The 25,004-nt window shown below is 35.4% G+C and overlaps 1 protein-coding gene across 2 annotated transcripts; it reads right to left on the bottom strand.

Moving 5' to 3' along the window:
• Positions 1–484: 484 nt before the first annotated feature.
• lypd6b (LY6/PLAUR domain containing 6B) lies at positions 485–24,614 on the bottom strand. 2 transcript variants are annotated; one of them, XM_051120068.1, is made up of 6 exons: positions 24,469–24,614; positions 6,182–6,271; positions 3,987–4,112; positions 3,080–3,178; positions 2,809–2,936; positions 485–1,794 (listed from the first exon to the last, which is right to left on the bottom strand). In XM_051120068.1, exons 3-6 carry the CDS (start codon positions 4,087–4,089, stop codon positions 1,624–1,626), a joined length of 501 nt encoding a protein of 166 aa, XP_050976025.1. In that variant the 5' UTR covers positions 4,090–4,112; positions 6,182–6,271; positions 24,469–24,614; the 3' UTR covers positions 485–1,623. The 2 variants fall into 2 exon arrangements, with proteins under 2 accessions (XP_050976025.1, XP_050976026.1); XM_051120069.1 differs by lacking the exon at positions 24,469–24,614 and having other exon boundaries at positions 6,182–6,584.
• Positions 24,615–25,004: the final 390 nt, after the last annotated feature.

The raw sequence follows: 25,004 nt of genomic DNA on the forward strand, positions 1-25,004 counted from the left end.
AATAGAAAGCACTTATTTTAAATAGTAAAATTGTTACTGTTTTTGCAGTACTTTGGATCAAATAAATGCAGGCTTGGTGAGCAGAAGAGACTTCTTTAAAAAACATTACAAATCTTACTGTTCAAAAACCTTTGACTAGTAGTGTATACTGTGTATAAATGCTTTTTTTGGTGCTAGATTTTTGGTAATGTAAAAATAAGTTATATATCAAAAAAGGTTGTTTAGATCAGTTTTAATTTCATTATGAAAAAAAAGTAGCAACAGATCTTTTCTTCAGTATTTTGATGTGCAACCGAGTTAAATGATTTATAGAATAAGAAAAGATTGTTTTTGGATGAAGGCAGATTGGCTAAATGCAAACTTGAAAGGTTGACATGAAAAGACGAATCATTCACGATAAGATAAATAAAATGCATTTAGAAAATAGGGGGAATTTTTATGTAAGTCCAACTGTAAGGGAAATATTAGTAGCATAATAACTGAACATAGAATATATGTGCATGGACACATTAGAATCATTAAATATGGTCACATTTTATTTCTATCGCTTTCTGTGAATAAAACATGACAGCATTTGCAATAGTCAAGCCAGAATAATTCAAAATATATATAATTCGTTAATTATTTAGTGCTTTACTTGATGCAAGTCCATGTTCTTAAAGCACTGACATTTATGCAGCAATCAAGCCTTCTTTTAGAGACGTTCGCACCATTTAGGAAACTAGAGCAACACATCCTGCATCCTCTCATTGCTGTGCTCGGCCTGTGTGACAGAATCTGGGATCAGAGCCACAGGACCATCCCACACAGAGACTTCTAATGCTTAGAGTGTGAGCCTCAATTTGCTCAATACAAATCCAGTGAGGCAGCATAAGTTAATTCCACTGCTTTAGCTGCTAAACGCTGTTTTGCAATCCGTCTTTTTCTCTGTCCCATTTAGCACGTCATTAGTAAGCAGTCATCACAAGCGCTTTAAGTACTCCATTGACAGACCTTCCTGACACAGCAACTTCCTGTGAACACAGTTTGTCCACCACTGGCCGACTGGCCGTCTCCTTGTTGAATCCACCAAAGAAATAAGTTTTTGCTGATTTGCACAGTCGAGTTAGTTAGCCTTTGCTGGTAGATGCCGTAACTACACAATTTGGCTGGAAAACGCATCCTTCTCCACTCCAAGTCATAGTGTCCAACTCACAGGCATTTCATTATATCATCGTAGATTATTCATCAGGGTCCATCTGTGTTTGAAGGGAGCCTAAGTGTGAAATTGGCTTATATTACAGCTCCAGACAGTCACTATTGAGTGATCCTCATCTTTGTGGTGCATTAACCAATCAGCCAAGCCATGATGTAATTTTTCCTGTGGCTCCAGGCTGATTAGTCACTGATCAGTCATGAAAACATCTGTGAGCCCATCAGCAAAAATGACAAATCACATTCATCTAGTCAATCCTGCAACGTCCTGAGATGAATGGGAATGCTAGTTTTCTTCTGTATGAGATTAGTGTAGCCTTAATGAAAACATCCATCTGACTGTATTAATATTCCAGTGTGAGTGACGTCTCCTTTGTCTCAATGATTTGTAGTGCTGTTCACCACCGAATAGGTTCTTATGATTGAGGATCACAATGGTAACAGTCCCGTGAGAAGTGGGATCAGCAGGAACACAGAATCCCAGATCCTGAAAGTGGGTGCTGCTGCGCTTTGTGTTCGTCTCTGGGCAAACACTGCATTACTGTGATTGGTCGGCAGCTCTACATTGCAAACCATCCCTTCACAGCAAGATATGCACTCCTGCAAGACAGAACCACATTCTGTAAATAAATCATCTTGATAGAATAGATTATTTTTAGATGTTGCCAGATATTAAAGGAGAAGTCCACTTCTAAAACAAAGATTCACATATAATGTACTCACCCCCTTGTCATCTAAGACGTTCATGTCTTTCTTTCTTCAGCCGTAAAGAAATTGTTTTTTGAGGAAAACATTTCAGCATTTTTCTCCATATAATGGACTGATATGGTGCCCCGATTTTGAACTTCCAAAATGCAGTTTAAATGCGGCTTCAAACGATCCCAAATGCGATTGTAAACAATCCCCGCCAAGGAAGAAGGGTCTTATCTTATCTTTAGCGAAACGATCGGTTTCAATTTAAATACTTTTTAATCTCAAACGCTCGTCTTGCCTTTCTCTCCCTGAACTCTGTGTATTCTGTTTACGACTGAAGAAAGAAAGACATGAACATCTTGGATGACAAGGGGGTGAGTACATTATATGTGAATCTTTGTTGTGGAAGTGGACTTCTCCTTTAAAGAGAAAATGAAAAAATGAAATGAAATGAAAACATGAAAATTCTGTACTAATTAATTACTCTGAAAACCCGGAAGACCTTCGTTCATCATGGGAACACAAATTAAGATATTTTTGATGAAATCCGAGAGCTTTCTGACCCTGCATAGACAGCAACACAACTATGTTCAAGACCCAGAAAAGTAGTAAGGATATCAGTTGTTCAACCTTAATTTTCTGAAGTACTTTTTATGCACAAAGAAAACAAAAAATAATGACAATTATTCAGTGTCAGCTCCTGCGTCATTAGCACGCGTCATGGTACTCTCCTGAACATGCGTATTCTGGGCCTTGAGCGTGTCACGTGCTGTCTATAGAGGGTCAGAAAGCTCTTGGATTTCATCAAAAATATCTTGAACAAAGGTCTTATGGGTTTGGAACGACATGAGGGTGAGAAATTAATGACAGAATTTTTATTTTTAGGTGAATGAGTGGAATAGTGTGTATGTGGATACTCACATGGTGTGTGTTTTTGTGATGTCTACAGCCAGCTAACAGGCATTCTTCATGCATTGCACATCTTTTGGTAACAAATTTTGTCTTTCCATGATGGTTGAAGTGGTGTATTGTCATACAGTATTGGGTATCTATAAACAAAGAAACAGGTTGTTAGGAGTGTAAAGGATATTGCTTTAGAAATTTCCTGAACAACTAAATCAAACAATTCTGTTTAAATCTAGAGACAACTGTGAAGATTTGAGAGTGGTGGGTTTGTGTTTAGTAAACTCACTCTGCGGACACCACACATCTTCTGCCCAGCGGTTACAGCTGTAGTTGTCTGACGCCTGTTCGCATGTGAAGCACTTGAAACTCTTGGGATACGGGGTGGCTGCGCAGACATAAACACTGTGTTATTGTATCGGTATAAAGTCACTGGAAGTTATGATAACACTTGATTGCAACATTCATTAATAACATGATCACATTATTGCTTAACAGATGTGCACATCTTCATTCTGTTCAAAAGTTTACACCTCTGGCTCTTAATGCATCGTATTCCCTTCTGGAGCATCAGTGAGTATTTGAATCTTCTGTAATAGTTGCATATGAGTCCCTCAGATGTCCTTAGTGTGAAAAGACGGATCTCAAAATAATACAGTAATTATTGGAAAGAATTCAAATACACAAAAATGGCAAAAAAACAAAGAATTTGTGGGACCTAAAGGATCTTTATGAAGAACAGCAGTTTAACTGTTCAGGACAAACAAGGGAGTCATGAACAACTATGACTAAACAAAACACTGTATTAAGAATAGCATATGTAAACTTTTGAACGTATGGTGTTATATTTATAAATTAATTTATTTATTTTCTCTTGTGGACTATATGTAAACATCTTGTATGATTCCTCTTGTTTTGATCAATTAACATCTTACAGATTCTGCAAGGTGTATGTAAACTTTTGCTCAAAAACAGTAATATTGTAAAATATTATCAGACTTTAAATAACTTTTGTATCCTAATATGTTTTAAAATGTATTTTATTCCTGTGATAGCAAAACTATTTTTTCAGCAGCCATTAATCCAGTCACAATTGTCACATAATCCTTCACTGTCATTCACACAGTATTCACTGACCCCAAACATTTTAATACGAGTGTACATACAACAAAATGAACTGGAATAAACAAACTCACCTTCTACAGCAGGCATGACATTGTAGAAGTCAATGCTGTCACTTGTCACCAAATCAACAAGAAGCTGGATGAGAACAGTGACCAAGGCCAGATCTGCTGCCATGTTTAAAACACTGATAGTGACTCCTAAAATAAATAATATAAGATAAAGTTAAAGTCTCTAAACATTTGATGTCTACTTGTCCTAATGTATATATTTTGTTTAATAATAATTATTGGTATAGACTGGGCAAATACACACAGCTTCAGAAAATGGTATATCACATAAATAGCAGATTCTTTTTTTTTTTTTTCGGTAGCACTTTATAATAAGGTCTCATTTGTTAACATTAGTTAATGTATAACCAGTACATTTATTACACTACTTACTAATTTTCTTAATGATAGTTCATAAAAATACAGTCGTTCATTGTTTGTTCATGTTAGTTCACAGCGCATTAACTAATGTTAATAAACACAATTTGTGATTTAAAGGAGAAGTCCACTTTCAAACAAAGATTCAAACAAGACATGAACATCTTGGATGACAAGGGGGTGAGTACATTGTATGTGAATCTTTGTTTTGGAAGTAGACTTCTCCTTTAATAATGCATTAACAAATGCTGAAATTAACATTAACTAAGAATAATAAATGCTGTAGAAGTAATGTAGTTAGCTAATGCATAGTTAGCTTCTAACATTGATGCCAACAGCTGTAAGATAACCTAACTATTCATTCATATCCATCATAATCTCTTTCAACAGAACAATGACAAGGCACAAATGCCTAAATAACAGGACAGAATTACAGGTGATGGATGGAGTAACACATCAGTCCTTTTAATTACAGACTCTGAAGAACTACAACCTATGAATTCTAATCATCCGAACAGCATTCATTTCATGCATTATTCAATTTATGAATGTGCTGGATTCACTAATATGTCTATTTGCATAAAGCCCTCTGGTACTTCAGTTGCAAGTGCCTACATTTTTTAAGCAGGAAACCAAAATCCAGCATAAGGCCTTATAACTGACAACAAGGGACTAAAGTCCCCATCCACATCTTCCGCCCCCATATTTAAAATGTCTTGCACCTGCCCTTGGCATTTTAAGAAGCAGTAAGGCACGGTGACCTCAGAGGTTAATGATTAAGGCTGAACACATTCTCTGAGGACATTAACATGCTCTAGTGCTTGTTTCCATCAGTGTTCAGTTACACAGCATTGACAAATCTCACTGTGTGTGATGAGCATTAGCCTAGTGCTTACACAAGTAACTTATTTCCCGTCTGAATAAACATCAGCGAAACATGCTGTGAGCATGTTCTTTAAATACATTCACAATCTGGAAAATAATTTTAAATTTCAGTTTTTTCAAATCAAATATTAAGCATCAGTACACCACAGTACAATCCACAGGCTCTATTTCAACTCTCGACAGCATATGGTTTAAAAGCAAACAGATGAGCATCATTAATCTTGTGGCAGTGACAATCTACTGCTAGTGGTCTCTAGCAGTGTAAAGAGAGATCACACATATATAATGACTGACAGCACAACAGCAATCAGCTCCACTGACCCAGAGGTTAAAACGCACACAGGGGCCTGCCGTCTGAAGCCTTTCAGCTCCTAACGTAAGTGCTCCTAGGTCACAAACCAGCCAGGGCACATGTAGGGACTTAAAAGCAGTTCATTAAGAGTGAAGAGCATAAAATGGCCATTTGCATGCATCTTTATGTTGGCATATTTATGCTGAATATAAAGGCACACAAACATGCACTTATTCTTACATAAACAATGGTTGCATTCTGAAACATGGTGGGACTTTAGATCAAAACCATAGTCTAGTTTGATATTTAAATGCATTCTTTTAAAGCAAATGTGATGTAAATGAGCTCTAAAGGCTAGTGCTGTCTGACTGGTTTGAGAACTTCCAAGGCCTGTTGGATTTCTTCAGTGATCTGTGAAGCCACCTGAATAACCAAGACTTTTAAAAGTAACTTCAATTGTAAGAGTCTACCTGCTAATTAATATTCAGAATTTACAGAAACTGATGCCTTAATAACTTTAAAACTAAATTTGCTCACTTGTCAAATATCAAATAATATAATGCAAAAATAAACTTCATCCACACAAAACAGCATTTAGACAAAACATATGAATTTGAAATTTAAACTAAACAAAAAAAACCAACAAAAAAACACAGAGACTTACCTTTTGTCTGTACGGAAAGCTTATAGATTTAACATGCCAGGCATACGGTCTCCCTGAGGAAATGTGCAGAGGTTCCTGTCTTGACTGAGACTTTCAAAGGAAAAGGAAAGAGAAAGCTTAGAAGTCATTTTCCATTTCAGCTCTCTCTCACAACAACAGCAAAAAGAAACCACTGACTCCAACCTCCTGACAACCCCCGCTTCTGATTGGACAGCAGGTGCGTTTTGGGGGCGGAGCCTCTAGCCATTGTGTGCAGTCGACAGTGTGGTGTCAAGCCAGTCTAGCCCATGTAATTAGCATTCACACAAACACACTTAGCACACACCCCTTCCCCATAACCTCTGGAACACCCACAACACAACACTCTGCTAGATTAACTGTACTTTCCTCAATGCACTACATGAGTGAATCGCGCATTGATTTTTGCTATAGCTGTATAGCAAAAAAGAACACACTAAAGATATGAGGTACTTGATAGTCTTTGAGGGGGGGGTTGCATGGTCAATTGCTTTATTACTTAGCAATGGGATTCAATTTATTCACTCTGTTGTAAAAACAACTCTTGAGAATCTTACTTGGTTGACAAACTGAAAGAAATGATATTAATGAAAGTTGTCTCTTATGCTCACCAAGGCTGAATTAATTTGATCAAAAATACAGTAATATTGTGAAATATAATTACAATTTAAAATAAAAATTTCCTCTTTATTTTTTTAAGTTTCAGCAGCCATTACTCCAGTCTGCAGTGTCACATAATTTGAAGTATTAAAAAGTTTTAAATATTTTCTTTCCAAAAAAAAAAAAAACCCTGACCCCCAGGCATAACCCAAATAACCCAGCAGGCGGTTATTTATCATATTATAAATGAAGAAATAAAGCTTTTTATTCCAAAAGCAAGCATCATCATGTTTAAACCTTCGGTCATACATTTTGATGTTGAGGAAAATAAACTGTTGAATTTAACCCAAGACTCCTGGGAAATAAGGACACATTTGAACCAGCACATGTGGAAATAAGCAATCGGCTTTTTTTTTGCCTTTATTGTGACAGGACAGATCAGAATTGACAGGAAGTGAGGTGGAGAGAGAGGGGGGGTGGGATCAGGAAAGGTCGAGTTGGGATTCGAACACGAGACACCCGGAGCGCAACGGCGCTGTATGTCTGCGCACTGCCCATAAGGCTATTGACGCCGACCAATCAGCATTTATATTATAGTTATATCTTTGATGTTTGAAGAACTCTTTTGCTCACCAAGCCTGCATTTATTTGATCCAAAGAACAGCAAAAAGAGTACAATTTCTAAATGATTTTTACTATTTAAAATAACTGTTTTCTATTTGATAATATTTTAAAATGTAATTTATTCCTGTGATTGCAAAGCTGAATTTTTAGTATCATTACTCAAGTCACGTGATCCTTCAGAAATCATTATAATATTCTGACTGGCTGCTCAAACACATTTATTATTATTAATATTCTGTTGAAAACGGCTGTGTAGAATATTTTCATGTTTTTTTGATGAATAGAAAGTTCAGAAGAACAGCATCTTTTGTAGCATTATAAATGTCTTTATCACCACTTTTAATCATTTTAAAGCATCCTTGCTAAACTGAAGTATTAATATCTCCCCTATACTGACAATCTTTTTTTTTTTTTTGGTATAGTGTATAATGTATAAAAGATTTTTATTTCAGATGAACGCTGATCTTTGGATCCTTTTAATCATCAAAGAATCCTGAAAAAAAAAAATACTCAACTGTTTTAAATATTGATAATGATAATAATAAATATTTCTTGAACAGCAAATCAGCATATTAGAATGATTTCTGAAGGATCATGTGACTGGAGTAATGATGCTGAAAATGTAGCCTTTGATCGCAGGAATAAATTACATTTTAAAACATATTCAAATAGAAAGCAGTTATTTTAAATTGTAAAAATATTTCACAATATTAGTGCTTTTGCTGTATAAAAAAATAAATCGTGAGCAGAAGAGTATTCTTTAAAAACATCACAAATCTTACTGTTCAAATACTTTTGACTGGTAATGTAAGTGAATTTACAATTTGACCTATACCTGTGAGCAGCACCAATAGTTAGCAGTACAGTATGTGTTATTCCTCTGGAGAGCTGCCATTGAGAGGTGAGATCAGCAGCGAGTAAAGTGAGGAAAAGACTGCTGAGTGTACAAATCACTTTTAGTCCACAGTAACATGAGATACAGGAGGCTTCTGTGTCACTACTGACTCTCTCATACAATATACTGAATAAAAAGAATTTTATGTACTTTGCAAAATATATCATGGCCCTCTGCCAGTCGCCATAAAAAACTGCATGTGGAATATCAATGAAACATGATACAGCATTGCTCATATGATATCTTGAGTTCTAGCTGTCCCTCACGGCTGTCACAGTAAATATACAGCTGTGAAATCTTCAAGTCTTGTGTAAATATCACACCACAGTGAATTTTAGTGCATCCTTTGAGCTTTATACAAGCCTTATGTGCTGACAGGGCTAGAATTACTGGAATGTTTCCAGACTAATGAGAGCTTTTAAAAATCCCTTAAATTAATGGTGGATTATGCTTTGAATAGCCAAATAAAACAGTGGTGATATTCTCAAATACGTTCCTGAATACTTCAAAACTGCTTTTTGGCCATTAACAGTTTGGTATTTCGCATTTATGTCTTTCAGTGAAGGTTTAACGTGTTAAGCTTTATGTCATGGCACTATTTCTATAAAAATAAAAAACGGTTCTTTAAACACATTTTAGTGCAGAATGCAAATCACCCACTGTCTCGCCTCCAGGGAAACCGACTGACGGTTTCGAAACAAAGAGGCTCAACAGGATTTGAAAGGAACGAATAAAGGACAAATTGTCATGACTTTCAGTCTTACAACTAGTCAATTTACAGTTGTTTAGGAGCCAGAAAAAAAAAAAATGCAATATTTACAAATTAAATAATTCGCTTTGAATGGAGATATACATTTTTTAAATACTTTCCTTAATGGCATACATTGTACAATTTTTTTTCAAAAATATAATTTGCAGGATTGCATAATTAATAAACCAAAACAAGCTGTACGGCATACACAACCAGTCAAAAGTTTTTGAACAGTTTGATTTTTAATGTGTTTTTAAAGACGTCTCTTCTGCGCACCAAGCCTGCATTAATTTGATCTAAAGTACAGCAAAAACAGTAAAACTTTGAAATATTTATACTATTTAAAATAACTGTTTTCTATTTGAATATATTTTAAAATGTCATTTATTCCTGTGATTTCACAGCGGATTTTTAGCATCATTACTCCAGTCACATGATCCTTCAGAAATCATTCTAATATTTTAATCTGCTGTTAAAAAAATATATATATATTATTATATTGAAAACAGCTGAGTAGAATTTTTTCAGTTATATATTTCAATAATACTGACTCCCAAGATTTTGAATGGTATAGTGTATAATTTCTGTTTTTTAACTGGTTTAAATAGTGATAATAATAATAATAATAATTAAAAAATGTTTCCTGAACAGAAAATCAGCGTATTAGAATGATTTATAAAGGATCCTGTGACACTGAAGACTGAAGTAATGATGCTGAAAATGTATCATTGATCACAGGAAAAAAATTCATTTTAAAATATATTCAAATAGAAAGGAGGTATTTTAAATCATAAAAATATTCCACAATTTTACTGCTTTTTCTGTGTCAAATAAATGCAGACTTCTTTAAAAAAACGTACTATTCAAAAACTTTTAACCGGTAGTGTATGTCCAGGAATATTATATCGCTCTGTCAGCTCTTTTACTGGAAGACACTGTTGACAGATTTACTACTTTGTTTTGAAACCAGCAGATTTCGGTCTTTTGACAGAGAAAAAACAGAAATGATGTGCTCATCTATAGGTGTTGATGGTCCCGCCCTTCTCGAGGGCCGGAGGGCTTTTCTAATGGCCTGAGGACCAGTGGATCCATTTCATTATATTATACAGTGCTCCATATTTGCTTTTTTGAGGTTACAGTTGAAAAAAGAGGAATGTAAAGAAACTGGGGAAGAGGCCTGAAGTACACATGATGTCACATGAAATCTAATCTTAAATGATGTACCAATGCAGAAATCATTTAGTAGCTTTTTGTCCTGAGAATGGCATGATTTAATGCTCCTCAACAACCTTCTCGTAAATGTGATCCTAAGTCTAGCCATTTAAACAATTTGTCTGAACATGAATATTCCCACAGTTGACTTGGAGGCACCTGCATAGGTACGACCCAGATCCTGACCATTCAAGTGAAAAACACTTAAACCCTCATGTCACGTCTCTTGAAATATGTCAGAACGGAGAGCTTAGCATGCATTAGAAAATAAGCTTTAAAGACCAAAACGCCATGGTTCCACGACACTTTCATCAAATGAAAGATTTGAGGAATCAAATTTCTGCTGGAATACGGGTAGAAAGTGACAACAAAGCAATATTTAAAAGACCTCCATGTTGCTCAGTACACAGTAACGCTGGCAGAATTTCAAGTACGACACACTCAAGTGTGTGTATATTTACCAAGCTCATGAATCACCAAAGGAGACACTGAAAGAACAATACAAACATTCAAATGTTCCAGTTACCTGAGATTTCCTGTTGAGATCCTCAAACACTTTCTTTCTCTTTTAAACCACTTTCCTAATTAAGAAACAGCTGATAAAAAAACAATAAAAGCTGAAGCTGATAAAAAAAAGGGAAGAATAGTGGAGTAACCACACAAATAAAGTCCATCCAGACTGCTTACTTGACAAACTTCTCCATTTCCTCTCTGAACTGAAATGTCTAGGAATTTTCCTACACTATCTCACCACATTTATATCTCCTTTGTCTTACATTTGTCAGTGACTGGTTAGGTATGTGAGCCCACCTTCACAGGAAGACAGACTGTCATAAACACACCAGGTCAAGGATATAAACTCAAGGGGGCTTTGTTTGACTCCTTTTATTGCTTATTTGTGATTGGTGTCTTTCCTACTCATTTATCAGTGCTGACCAAGTCAGCACACAGACATGTAGGTTGTAAAACACAAAGGCCCTAAGGACAATACACTACAAACTCAAAAAAGGGGCTTTTAGTACTCTGGTGGACTTACAGACATTTTTAAATGAAAAACTGCATGCTTCAAAGAATTTAAGTAATATTTTGTAGGCTATAAAAAGATTAAATCTGTTCACTCTGTAAATCTATTACTGACTTGCATAATCTTTTCCATCCACAGAAAAACATCAGACGGGCAATTGTTCACTGTTATATAAAACTGCCATGTAAAGATTCCATTATATCCTTCAGGCTATGTCATGTGTATAACGGAGGTGACGTACAGTAATAAATTCAGTATAATGCCTTTCTGTTACCCGATCAGGTCTAGTCGTGCCTAAGTGAGATTTGTGTGGAAAATCCCTGAGGTGTGTATTTATGTCTATGTGAAGATGAAGGTCATGGTAAGTTAGGATAAAAAAGGTGCTTGCAGTGGATCATTTTCACTTGTGCCATGACATTTCATCTGAACTGAGAACGGCAGGGAAGACCAGGACTAGTTGTTGCATATTTATTTATTTATTTCTCAAGATCTAAGGTTTAAATAAATTTTTGCTTAGGCACATATCTATTAACATATTTAGGCAAAATAAGAAAAATGTACACATCTTCATTGTATTCAAAAGTTTACACCCCTGGGTCTTAATGCATCGTTTTTTCCTTCTGTAATAGTTGCATATGAATCCCTCAGATGTCCTCAGTGTGAAAAGATGGATCTCCAAAATCATACAGTCCTTGTCGGAAAGGGTTCAAATATGCAAAATGTTGAAACCACGAACCCTGGTGAAAAAAACAGCATATGCTGGTCCTTAGCTGGTCATGATGCTGGTCAAGGACCAGCATAAACCAGCTAAGGACCAGCTTAATTAAACCAGCATCAAAACCTACCTACCAGCATATGCTGGTTTTTTATTTGTGGGACCTGAAATTTTTTTCTGAAGAACAGTGGGCAGATTAACTGTTCAGGACAAAAACAAAACAAAACAAAAAAAAACAGCTGTGGATCATTCAAGGTAACAACACAGTATTAAGAATCAAGTGTATGTAAACTTTTGAACAGGGTCATTTTTATAAATGTAACTATTATTTTCTCTTGTGGACTATATGTAAACGTCTTTTATATAAAATATCTTATTCAGGTCAGTACTAAATAAAAAATAACATGCATTTTGTATGATCCCTTTTATTTTTGTAAAAATAATTAACATTTTGGAGATTCTGCAAAGGTGTATGTAAACTTTTGACTTCAACTGTATATATATATATATATATATATATATATATACTATATATTTCAATAAATTATACATTTCCAACATTTAAAATGTGGCAACTTCTCCCAAAAACTGCCATTTATGAAAAATACTCTTGTCCTTGCTTATCCGTTCAGGATATTGCTTTTGTGACAACTTCCTCATGTGACAACAAGCTGTGACCTGCTGTTCAGTTTACTTAAAACAGAATTAATAACTTATCAAATCTATAAACCTCCAATGATTATAAAAAAATGTCAGTTTAATATTTAGCATCTTGGCTCATATTTAAACAAAGGCAAATTCCTGTATAATTATATATAGGATATATTTTCAAGGTGATTTTTTTTTAAATTCAAAGCTTACGATATCTGACATAAACCATTGTTCAAAATTTGGAGTCGGAAAGATAAAGAAAACACCTTAGCTGTAAATGATCAGAGGAGCGAGCCGCAGCGTTTGGCACCTGCACTGAACCAGGAAAAAGGTTTTAGAAAGGGAAGCTCAACGTCTCCTTCCACAGCATATTAAGGGCTCAACGGCCACCCTGGTAAAATTACACGTGTCTCATATTTCCTGTTAAGTTTCTTTGTGGGCCCTTTCCCATGTATTGATTACTTTTTGGTAGGTGACACCTAAAAGCAGCTTAGAAAGCCTTTAAGAAATTCTGAGAATGTGCATATGGTGTCTCAACCTATTCTAGCTGACCTAGCCCTTCATTAGTCCACCCAAGTTAAAATTAGGGTCTTTCTTCCTCTCAAAAGTCCATCGTGAACTGAGAAGCAAATTGGTCTTCTGTCCCAAAGGCAAATTGGTCTTCAGTCCTAGTTACTATTGTGTTCAAGATTTCAGAACTGCCATCTGCTTCCATAATTAGCATAATCTTCACGTTAAGAAGAATTTAATACAATCTCATGGTAACCAGTGCATAACAAGTGTGTATGGCTTATCTGTGCATACAGAAGCTGAAGTATCCCTTCCCAAGGTTCATATGTTGAGAAAGGAACCCTTGAGTGTCAGCCTCTCTCATTACATGGGGGTGAGAGACCAGGGTCTGTTTAATTGGCCAACTGATTACAGCGCATACGCTCTTTCGCTCCCCCTGTTCTCCTGCAGACTCTCAGAAGCCTTCCTGTTCTCTGGCCTGCAGGTTCAGAGAGATCAGAGCCCCGTAACAACGGCTTCCTTTGTGTGCTTCACTGGGCTGGGAAATGGAGATGAGTTTGTCCATTTGCCTCTGAGGCCACAGCGAGGGCTGGATGGGGCCTTGGGAGAAACGCAGGCTCAGGTATCCCTAACGGCAGGTGAAGCATATGGCTCTGAACTGATATCTAACTGGACGAGATCTCTAAAAATCCAGCATGACTGTAGTGCTGTAATGTTCCGCAAATGATTTGACTCACACTGGAGCCAAGACGTTCTTAAAGGAATAGTTCACCCAAAAATGAAAAATCTGTTATTGATTACTCACTCTCATGTTGATCCAAATGCAAAGACTTTCGTTCATCTTCGGAACTCAAATTAAGATATTTTTGATGAAATCCGAGAACTTTCTATTGAATTGAGTCATTATTTTTGTTTGCTTTGCGCACAAAAAGTATTCTGGTAGCTTAATGAAATTGAGGTTAAACCACTGATGTTACATGGACTATTTTAATGATGTCCTTACTACCTTTCTGGGCCTTGAGGGTGGTAGCTGTGTTGCTGTCTATGCAGGGTCAGAAAGCTCTTGGATTTCAACAAAAATATCTTAATTTGTGTTTGGAAGTTGAACAAAGGTCTTACAGGTTTGGAACGACATGAGAGTGAGTAATTAATGACAAAATTTTCATTTGTAGGTGAATTATCTCTTATAATAATAATAATCACTTATTGCATTCAAAACATTTTTATGTTGCACCTTGATTAGTCTAAGGCCAGAGTTTTCAACCAGAGCCTTCTCTTCCAAAAACAAATTTGAAAAGTGTGCTTTATATATGTGACCCTGGACCCTGGAAGTCATAAGGGTCAATTTTTCAAAATTGAGATTTATACATCATCTGAAAGCTGAATAAATAAGCTTTCAATTGACGTATGTTTTGTCATGAAAATCTGATATTTGAAATCTGGAATCTGAGGATGCAAAAAATCAAAATATTGAGAAAATCACCTTTAAAGTTGTACAAATCAAGTTTTTAGCAATGCATATTATTAATCAAAAATTACGTTTTGATATATTGACGGTAGGAAATTTACAAAACATCTTCATAGAACATGATCTTTACTTAATATACCAATGATTTTTGGCATAAAAGAAAAATAGATAATTTTGACAAATACAATGTATTGTTGGCTATTGCTACAAATATACCAGTGCTACTTAAGACTGGTTTTGTGGTCCAGGGTCACATATGGTTAGGGACCTATGAAATCCCAAATTCCATTTTTTTTAAAAATTTTTTTGGACTCTTTTTTTTTAATGGTTAAATGACATTTTATCAATCAAAAAGCAAGTCCAATTAATTAAAATGATGAAACTTGTACAATTTAACATCAATTTATTAAAAGTTTAACAAAAATTACATATTTAGGGCCCTATGAAATGTTTTTTTTTCCCTCACCTTCTGTTTTATTGTATTATTCTCACCTGCTGTTTTACCAAATTCTGTTTAAGCATAATTATTTGAATGCATAAATACAACTTAATTTATTAAAGTTTATTTTTACAACATTTTTTACAATATTTAATTTCTTCTGGTTATCAACTGAAGGCATAAAATATTAATTTAATTTATCTTTCAATCAAATGTAAATTAAACAAAATGTATTTTTTTGGCAAATAAAGCTACATTTCATTAAAATGAAAACATGATAGAAAAATTGTGTGATTATTCCTTAATCAAATAAAGTTTTAACAATTTTAGTAGTAATAGTAGTAGTATTACGTACATTCTACTAAACAATAGGAATATATATCTTCAAGTTAAACCGAGCTTTTATTTTGATGGGGGGCCGTGAATACTTTTACATTTCTGTGTGTATATGATGTGACAGTTTCTCTCAAAAGAAACAGTAAAATGCTCATGAAGAAACTTCAGAGCAGTTCTGGAAATGTTGTTCATATATTTATGTCCTCATTTGGCGAGACGGCAGATGCTAAAATCACGCAAGCGTCAGACGCACTTCAGTCTATGTGTAGTAAACAAAACCGCACATCTGCGTCATTCACACACACAGAGACACGCAGAAATGAACGATTCATATTTAAATCGAGTGCCTTAATACTTAATAAACAAAAGGGGCAAAAGTGTTGTCAAAGACGAGAACAAAAGAAAAGTGAAGCTGCTAAAATAGTCACAACTCAACTTGACTCTACAGAAGACAACATCCACTGACAACCTAAACTACTAGAGTAAACAAAAGTAAATCAGTCTATGTGCCGCACAATGTGATGATGGGTCCTTTATCTATTCACATCCCAGCACAAGAACTGATACACACAGCAAGGAAGGCAGTGGGCCAAGCCTCCACACAATAGTAGGTTTGAAACTCACAAAGCACTCACAAAACTTGTAAACAAAACTTGCCAGGAAAAGCGTCTAACAAACATGCTCTTAGTCTCTTTCTCTTTATTAAAAAAAAAAACAAACAAGCAATAAAACAAATAACAGTTTAGACCAAGTGCAATACAGTATTAGTGTTTGGTTACCATGAATAGATAGCTGGCAGTTGTTGGGAATGAATGCCAGAAAGAGTAATTGGGAGATTTGCAGAGAAACAGATACGCCCCAAAGGGCGTAACACTTCACTCTCCTAAAATGTGCTGCTTTTGTAATCACTAAGATATGACTAAATGTCATTTATTTTGCATTGGCTAATCATAAAACTACTCATCCCTTTCTGCAAACATTGAAATTCATTTATAATCTGAGAAGTTTAGTAATGAGTAATTCATGGGTCTGAACAATTTAATTTTGTCAAAAGCTTCTTAATACTCTCCCAGAACGTTTCTATTCATGCTTAATTAACCAGTCACAGTGCTTCAACTGAAAACACACTGTGTTCAGAAGCCCAGGCCTAAGTGCCTATTACTCTGGCCACTGCTTTCGACGCATCTGATTTGTTGGTGTGTGGATCTAATCTCCTGAGATGATGAGAGATTGGCTTCTTTTCCAAAGTGCTCTCGTTAAGTTAAGATTAAATAGACCCTTTAGCTGTCTCACCTGGGACTGTGGCCAAGGTAACTGAATAGAGATGCCTGGACATTTATTCTGTGTGAGAGAGTCTCTCTGCATTCTCAGGATCTGTTGAGGATTACAGTGCTCTTATTGAAGAGAGCAATGAGATGGAATGCAGCCTCTGCTAAGTGCCATAATACTGCAGAGGTCATGTGCAGTTTACCTGAAGAATGAGAAAAAGGTGGAAATACAGCAGAATAATGTGGGATGCCCTGCCCTGAACTGCAGATTGTGACTGTTGGCTTAACCAAATACTGTCATAAAGGTCCATTTGTGCTCAAACTACAAAATACAATATTTTTTACATATATTTTTATATATACACTACCAGTCAAAAGTTTTTTGAAATGTTTTTAAAGAAGTCTCTTCTGCTCACCAAGCCTGCATTTATTTGATCCAAAATACAGCAAGAGCAGTAATATTGTGAAATATTTTTACTATTTACATAACTGATTATATTGATTATATTTTAAAATGTAACTTATTCCTGTGATTAAAGCAAATTTTCAGCATCATTACTCCAGTCTTCAGTGTCACATGATCCTTCAGAAATCATTCTATGCTGATCTGCTGTTCAAGAAACAATTATTATTATTATTATTATTATTATCATCAACATTTAAAACAGCTGAGTACATTTATTTTCAGATTATGCATTATATCATTCAAAAGCTTGGACTGTACTTTTTTTTTTAGCAAGCATGCTTTAAATTGATCAAAAGTGATGATAAAGAGATTTATCATTTTACAAAAGACTTCTATTTCAGATAATTGCTGTTCTTCTGAACATTCTATTCATCAAAGAAACCTGAAAAAAAATCTACTCCGCTTTTTTCAACATAATAATAATAATAAATATTTTTTGATCAGCAAATTAAAATATTAGAATGATTTCTAAAGGACTATGTGACTTGAGTAATGATGCTAAAAATTCAGCTTTGAAATCACATGAATAAATTACATTTTAAAATATCAAATAGAAAGCAATTATTTTAAATAGTACAAATATTTCACATTTTTTATGTTTTTTCCCTAATATTCCCACAGTTCTATAGAAGATGAGCAGAAGTTTGCAGAATGGATGGACAAATATTTTTGGATGGATAAATATTGTTAGTTTTGATCAATTAATGCATCCTTACTGAATAAACATATTCCTTTCTTTATAAACAAGCACAAACTCCCAATTACTAATAACATACATGAACCCAGCAAAACTGAAAATGGTTTTTGCATCCATAATGTTGCAGACAAACACTTTTTCTATCCACAAAATCAAGCACTTTATCAAATATACAACTAATTTAATTTCTTGGAAGTTGCATTTATCTACTTAGTTCAAAAAATCTAGCCCTCTCAGTTCAAACAAGGCATGATTTTCCTGAGGATATCTGATCCTTTTCATTATGACGTGAACCACCTAGATGCCAAGACGCTTCGTGAAAATTGTACATAGAAAATAATGAACAAACTCTCCTCATAAGGGAGGACCTATTCTTCAGCTATATAAAGAGTTGATTCTAGATGCTCTACTAATGCTTCCTCTAACTTTTTGGAGATAAAAGAGTATGTGTTTCTCATCGATGACCCTGGGGACCTCTATTGTTTTTGTGACCTTGAGGGCAAGAGCAGGTGACCCTCCTCTGTCATTCTACTTGGTGACACTGCGATAGCCCTGATACACAGGGCCTCAGGTCAGGCTTATCTCCACGCTTGACCATCCCCAGTCATTCTAAGAGGGGGACACTCACCCAAGACATTTTCTGCTTTTTCCTTTTTTATACTGAAGCACAAACAGAATTGGTATTTTCAGGATGTAATCACAGAGCAGAATAGTAACTACAACAAACGACCTCTTTAAACCTGAATGTATTGGTCTAAACTTGCCCACAGTGAGGCAGGGCCTGTCAGGGTAGTCGTTAAAAACTGGGGCAAAAAATACAAGTCAGAACCTTTCAATGAACTGAAACAGCATCTTTACATCATTTCTTGAGTTAGAACATGACATAACCAGAGTCATGTGATACCAGTCAAGAGCATGTACTTTAAGGTTTGATGAAGACCACTTGTGAGCTCTGAGCTCCCTCTCAAGTCAATTGTAAAGAGCTGATACTCATGACTCATTCTAATGATAGACCGCAGTGAAATAGCTGAGCTCTTAGCTATCATAAGCACCACTTCAGTGAGTAAAACAACCCTGTGTTTAAAATACATCCAAACACCTATTAAACAAAAAGACCTCAGCACTACGCCATCCATAAGTGAACAAACCCACTCAAAAATGCGGAAAAACATGAGCAGCCAAAACAAAAAAAGGACCTTCCCCTAATTATACAGTGAACGTGAGTTGAAATTACAGTATCTTTGCTTTGCAAACTTGAAAGGAACACAATAGTTTCGACATTAAGCACAATGCTGCGTAGGTCAGTCAACAGCAGCTGCGACCTCTAATATCATCAAGCCTTCTTGCCATCTGTCCTCCATCATCTGTCCACAGCAACAGCGGTCCTTCTGAATCAAAGAGGGCAAGCAAACAAGGCTCTTACTCTCTATGCAAGTGATAAAAACGTAATTGGTGTGCTATGCGACCACTTTTAACATTCCACAGTAATTGCAAAGGTCTGAATCAGGACCAAAACAGCCGAGTCATGTGGCTTTGATCTAAACAGTTTTATTCAGAACATCATAACCTAAATATTGACAATTAGAGACAAGAACCAAAGAGACAGCCTAGTTTCTTGCAATGATTTACTGTAATACACCTCTTATGTTATGAGAATTTCTTTCTTTCTTTCTTTCTTTCTTTCTTTGAAGTTTAAAGTAAAAAAGTCAGCATGGTAGGACAATAGTCCTAATGACAAATTTTGAAAAATATCTGATTAAAAAAAATTCTGAAATTAAAAATGTGTTTTTTGCAAGAAACTGAAATAAAATTTCAAAGAGTTTAAGTTAAAGTACTAAGTAACTAAGAATATAATAAAGCTAAATGTCAAATGACATTCAAATAAACAAATTACAAAGCACCTCACAAAATTACGACAGTGTTTTAGTGCCATGTTAAAATGGTGGACAGTAACAAAGTACTTGTACTTCATTACTGTACATAAAGGAACACTCCACTTTTTTTTGAAAATGGGCTCATTTTCCAACTCCCCTAGAGTTATAGTTGAGTTTTACTGTTTTCGAACCCATTTAGCCGATCTCTGGGTCTGGCGGTAGCACTTTTAGCATAGCATAGCTTAGCATAGATCATTGAATCAGATTAGACCGTTAGCATCTCGCTCAAAAATGACCAAAGAGTTTCAATGTTTTTCCTATTTAAAACTTGACTCTTCTGTTGTTACATTGTGTACTAAGACTGACGGAAAATGAAAAGTTGTAATTTTCTAGACTGATATGGCTAGGAACTATATTCTCATTCCGGCGTAATAATCAAGGAACTTTGCTGCCGTACCACGGGTGCAGCAGCCGCAATGATATTACTCAGCGCCTGAAAATAGTCTCCCTGTGCAAGCAGGTGGTCATGTTGGTTATGTTGACGGAAGTAAGCCTATTTTCAGGTGCTGCGTAATATCACTGCGCCTGCTGCACTTATGGTACGGCAGCAAACTCAACTGTTTAACTCTAGGGGAGTTGGAAAATTAGCCTATTTTCAAAAAAAGTGGAGTGTTCCTTTAAGTACATTTTTCAAGTATCTGTACTTTACTGGAGTAGTTTTATTTTGAGTAATTTTCACTTTTACTTCACTAGATTCCAAAGCATAAGATTGTACTTTTTACTTCACTACATTCATAAAACATATCGTTACTCCTTATAATATATTACGTGCTCCGAGATGCAGAAGCGGTCTAAATCATGAACAAATTGAATCTTTTCAATGAACCTGTTAAATCGCACCAAACTATTAATTCACAAATTGGAATGATCTGTTTACAGCTGTTCTCGAGTCGACAACTCATTCATTCAAATGATCCGTTTACATAAAAAATATCTGAGATTACAAGATTATTCTTGTAACATTTTGAGAAAAAAGTCAAAATTATGAGAATAAAATCTAAATATTTTGACAGTAAAGTAGAATAAAGTTATAGCAATACAAGAATAAAGTCGAAATATTTATTTTGTTCAAAAGATTTATTTTTGGTCTTTTTGCCTTTATTATGATAGGACAGATCATAGCTGACAGAAAGCGAAGTGGGGGAGAGAGAAGGTGATGGGATTGGGAAAGGTCCTCAAGATGAGATTCAAACTTGGGACGCCCATAGTGCAACGCCCAAAGTGCCACGTCGCCCATAGCGCAACGTCCCTGTATGTTGCTGCCCACAAGGCTACTGGTGCTGACAAAGATGAAATATTTTGAGAAAAAAGTTACAATTAATGAGAAAATAAGTCTTAGCAATACGAGAAAAGTCGAAATATTTTGAGAATAAAATTGGAATTACGAGAAAAAAAGTCTAAATATTTGAGAGAATAAAGTCAAAATTACGAGAATAAAATCTAAATATTTTAAGAATAAAGTCGAAATAATTTGAGAGTAAAGGCGAAATTATGAGAATGAAGTTGAAGTGTTTTATTTTGCAAATATTTTGAGGCAAAATTACAAGAATACAGTTGAAATATTTTGAGAAAAGGTAAATATTACGAGAATAAAGTCGTAGCAACACAAGAATAAAGTCTAATAGTTTTAAGAATGAAGTCGAAATTACGACAATAAAATCTAAATATTTTAAGAATAAAGTCGAAATAATTTGAGAGTAAAGGCGAAATCATGAGAATGAAGTTGAAATGTTTTATTTTGAAAATATTTTGAGTCAAAATTACAAGAATACAGTTGAAATATTTTGAGAAAAGGTAAATATTACGAGAATAAAGTCGTAGCAATACAAGAATAAAGTCTAATAGTTTTAAGAATGAAGAAAGTCGAAATTACGAGAATAAAGTCAAAATAATTTGAGAATAAAGTTGAAATTACAAGAATAATGCCAAAATTTTTTGAGAATAAAGTCAAAATTACGAGAATAAAGTCAAAATTATGAGAATTAAGTCGACTTTGTTTTACATTAAAAGTACCAAAAGAACAAAGCTTATTGCTATTATTGAGTGGCTGGCGGACTACAAATAATGAATGCATTTGAAGACGTGAAATATTATTTCCAAGCATACTGTTCCTGCGAACGGAATTTCTCCCGGTGCTCCCAATCCTGGCCATTTGCATGCGCAACATAGGCTATACTCTCCTATAACTTTAATCTTGTACTTGCTATTACTTAATTCTTATAATTTTGACTTTATTCCCAAAATATTTTTACCCTATTTGTCGCCGTGAACACAGTTGCACTGTATGTTGAAGCACCAACCACGAGGCTTTCGGCGCTGATGTATTTCCACTTTGTTCTCTTTGTTCTCCTATGTGTATTATGACATTTTAGCTCAAAATATTGACATTAATTACTTTTTTAACATTACACTAAAGTGTTGTCATACAAAATGACTATAACTTAAACTACAATTAAAATTGTAACTGAAAACATAAAAATAAAAGCAAATTCAAAATATTTATATATAAATAAAAGTATTTAAATAACACTAAAATAACTCTGATGTATTCAAGGCATAAGAAAATTGTATTACTGCGTTTTTCCTTTCTGCACAAAGTAACACTATAAATGCCACAAAATACACACAGAGTTTTTACAATTTTAAATTAGTGAGTGAGAACCTGTCCTATCTTTAGGTTTAGTGATGTGTACTGCACACCATGGTTTGAATGACAGGACGTGACCAGTTCATCTCTATCTTGTGGGCTCCTCAACACACAGTTAATGACAGTCTGACTCTCGATTGCACAGATACATGGCAGCTGACAGCAGAATCTGATCCCCGGGTAAGACTGAGCTTTCACTGACAGACTAATGGAAGCTTTCGAGTAGCCAGAGACGGAGCCTCAATGGTATCTAGAGGAGCTGAGGGCCACATCAAAGACAACAATCCTGCCTGTGATCTGCTAGTGTCCTCCAGTTCTACATGAGAGCGGAGATGAGTGACGGCTGAGGTAAGAAGAGAGGAGGGGCTCTACATCACTCCTCAACCGCATGACACATGGAGGAAGATATGCAGAGGACAGCACGCAGGGCCACCAGAGTTTCTAATCACAATATGATATATAATCAGGTTTGAGACCACTGGAGTCAGATTTTGTGCTGAGGTATATTAAAGATATATTTTATTGACCTTTTTCTGTGAATAGCCACACAACAGCTGTGTAACCACTACACAGTTATAAACCAACTGCTTTCAAAACAGGTGCTATGCCATCTTGAAAAGTCAGGAACAAGAATGTATGTAGAAATGTGTTCTCTTAATATGTGTTCACCTAAACTGGAAAATACATCTTGGGTTCATTAAATGAAGTTCCAAACGTAGGTTCGGGAGAAGCCTAATCATTCAGTCCTGTCAATCATCATTACGAGCCTATATAAGCAGCTCTCATTGCATCGTCCCAGCCTCCGTTCTTCTGGCATCCCTCCACCTCCCCTTCTCCTCCTCTGTTTCTGTTATTCTCCCTCTAGGTAATATCGCATTGCGAACTCTGTGCTCAAGCCGAGCCTCGGGTTCGAGCCTCCATTAAGGACAGCAAGCCAAGTTTGTTTACCATTGCCCATTAGGACTGGATGGGCAGGCGAACTCATGAAAATTGTGTAAATCAAATATAAAGGAGAGACCGGGGCAAGTTGTCACTGTTGTTACATGGCTTTAAATGGGACATTCACAGCTGGAAAAAAATTGCTTTTAATAAAACTTGGCTGTCTACGCAGTAGAAATAAATAAATACAATGTAAAAATCAGTGCTATATGAGCAAAGAAAACAGACAAAATGGTAATTTTTCCTAAAGCAATGCTAATGAAAGGTGGTTTCAGACACCCAAGTAAAAAGTAAAAATAATGACAATTTTTTCTGAATTATGTCAACCAAACTAAAATTCAATATCAAACGTCATTACTGATATTGCTTAAATAACTATGTAATGAAGAACAAGGGTATTTGCCATCAATGTCAGGTTGGGGTTATAATAATGTCACATATGTTGTAAGTTTATAACTAAGAAAAACTAATTTATAAATTCAAAAACTACAACTGGCCAAAAATATTTAGCATTTTATATGCCTTTCCATTTCTTCTGTTTTATGTGTTTCATAATATATTTATTGTTCAACTTTGGAAGAAAAAAAATCATTATCTAATCTATATACTTTGTATGTTGTGGATAACGTAATTTTTAATTTAAAATATACAGTCTCAACATAAACATATCCCGACGTGCTTCAAAGAACTGCATTTTTCCCGGACAATAACGATGGACATGTTTAATTACTTTTCTACATACAGCCAAAAGGTAAAGTTTTGTCAAAAACACGATGTTATAAAGTAACATCATGCCGAGTGTTATATTGAGTGAAATAAACCGTGTGACAACTAGCCCCGGTCTCTGCCCCGTTTGAAGCTGTGAATGACAGGGAACTCAAACTGAAGATCATCCTTCCTGTTCAGTTGTGGTCATTAGATTTAAGTCGGTTGGGTAAAAGATTTCGACTAACACTGTGTAAAGGTGTCTAACGTTAAATAACAAGTCACGCTGTGTTGGCGTTTCATTCATGAGTTTGGTGCTGGTAAAATCTCGAGCGGTTGTCCCATTTGAGTTTAACTGTCAAGCTGAAAGAGCTCAAAACATACTCACCGTCGACGTGTGTGACTTCATTTACATGTACAGAAATAAAATCACATCTTGTGGAATATGAAGGTCACCTGCATCCCCTCTGCGCCGCGGGACTAGCACACTGAGTGCGTCGTTGTGTTTTTTTCGCGTCTCACCGCTCTCACAAACACGGTCTCTGATTGGTCGACTGGGTCTCGACTCTAGGATTCCTTTTCGAATCTTTCACTGAATGTTTGAATCAATTCACATAACCAGCGATTCCTTAACTTAATAAAAACGCAATAAAAATTAGAATTAGAACAATTTAGACCATATTGTAATATGCTCACTGGGATGTAAGGATCACTTGACGCAATTACATTACGTGTGAATCTATTTACCGGTTCTTTGAAACGAACTGTTCAAAAGAATCGATTCGCGAAAAAGGTGGACTTGCTTTTACACTGTTCTTCAGCTAAAATGTTGTCCAGTATGTTCATTTTTTCCCTCAAAGCAAATTACAGCAAAGTAAACGTGTTTACTAAGAGAACACAAAACTGCTGCAAGATACATTTAGT

This window comes from Labeo rohita, chromosome 9 (genome assembly GCF_022985175.1).
Source record: "Labeo rohita strain BAU-BD-2019 chromosome 9, IGBB_LRoh.1.0, whole genome shotgun sequence".
Taxonomy (NCBI): domain Eukaryota; kingdom Metazoa; phylum Chordata; class Actinopteri; order Cypriniformes; family Cyprinidae; genus Labeo; species Labeo rohita.

What these genes read in the sequence shown, in the direction of transcription:
- lypd6b (XM_051120068.1), bottom strand. Translation starts at nt 4,089, where the DNA reads ATGGCAGCAGATCTGGCCTTGGTCACTGTTCTCATCCAGCTTCTTGTT. An exon ending in AGATGTGTGGTGTCCGCAGA is followed by an intron (nt 2,937 to 3,079) that starts GTGAGTTTACTA and finishes CTTTGTTTATAG; the next exon opens with ATACCCAATACTGTATGACA. An exon ending in ATCACAAAAACACACACCAT is followed by an intron (nt 1,795 to 2,808) that starts GTGAGTATCCAC and finishes TCTGTCTTGCAG; the next exon opens with GAGTGCATATCTTGCTGTGA.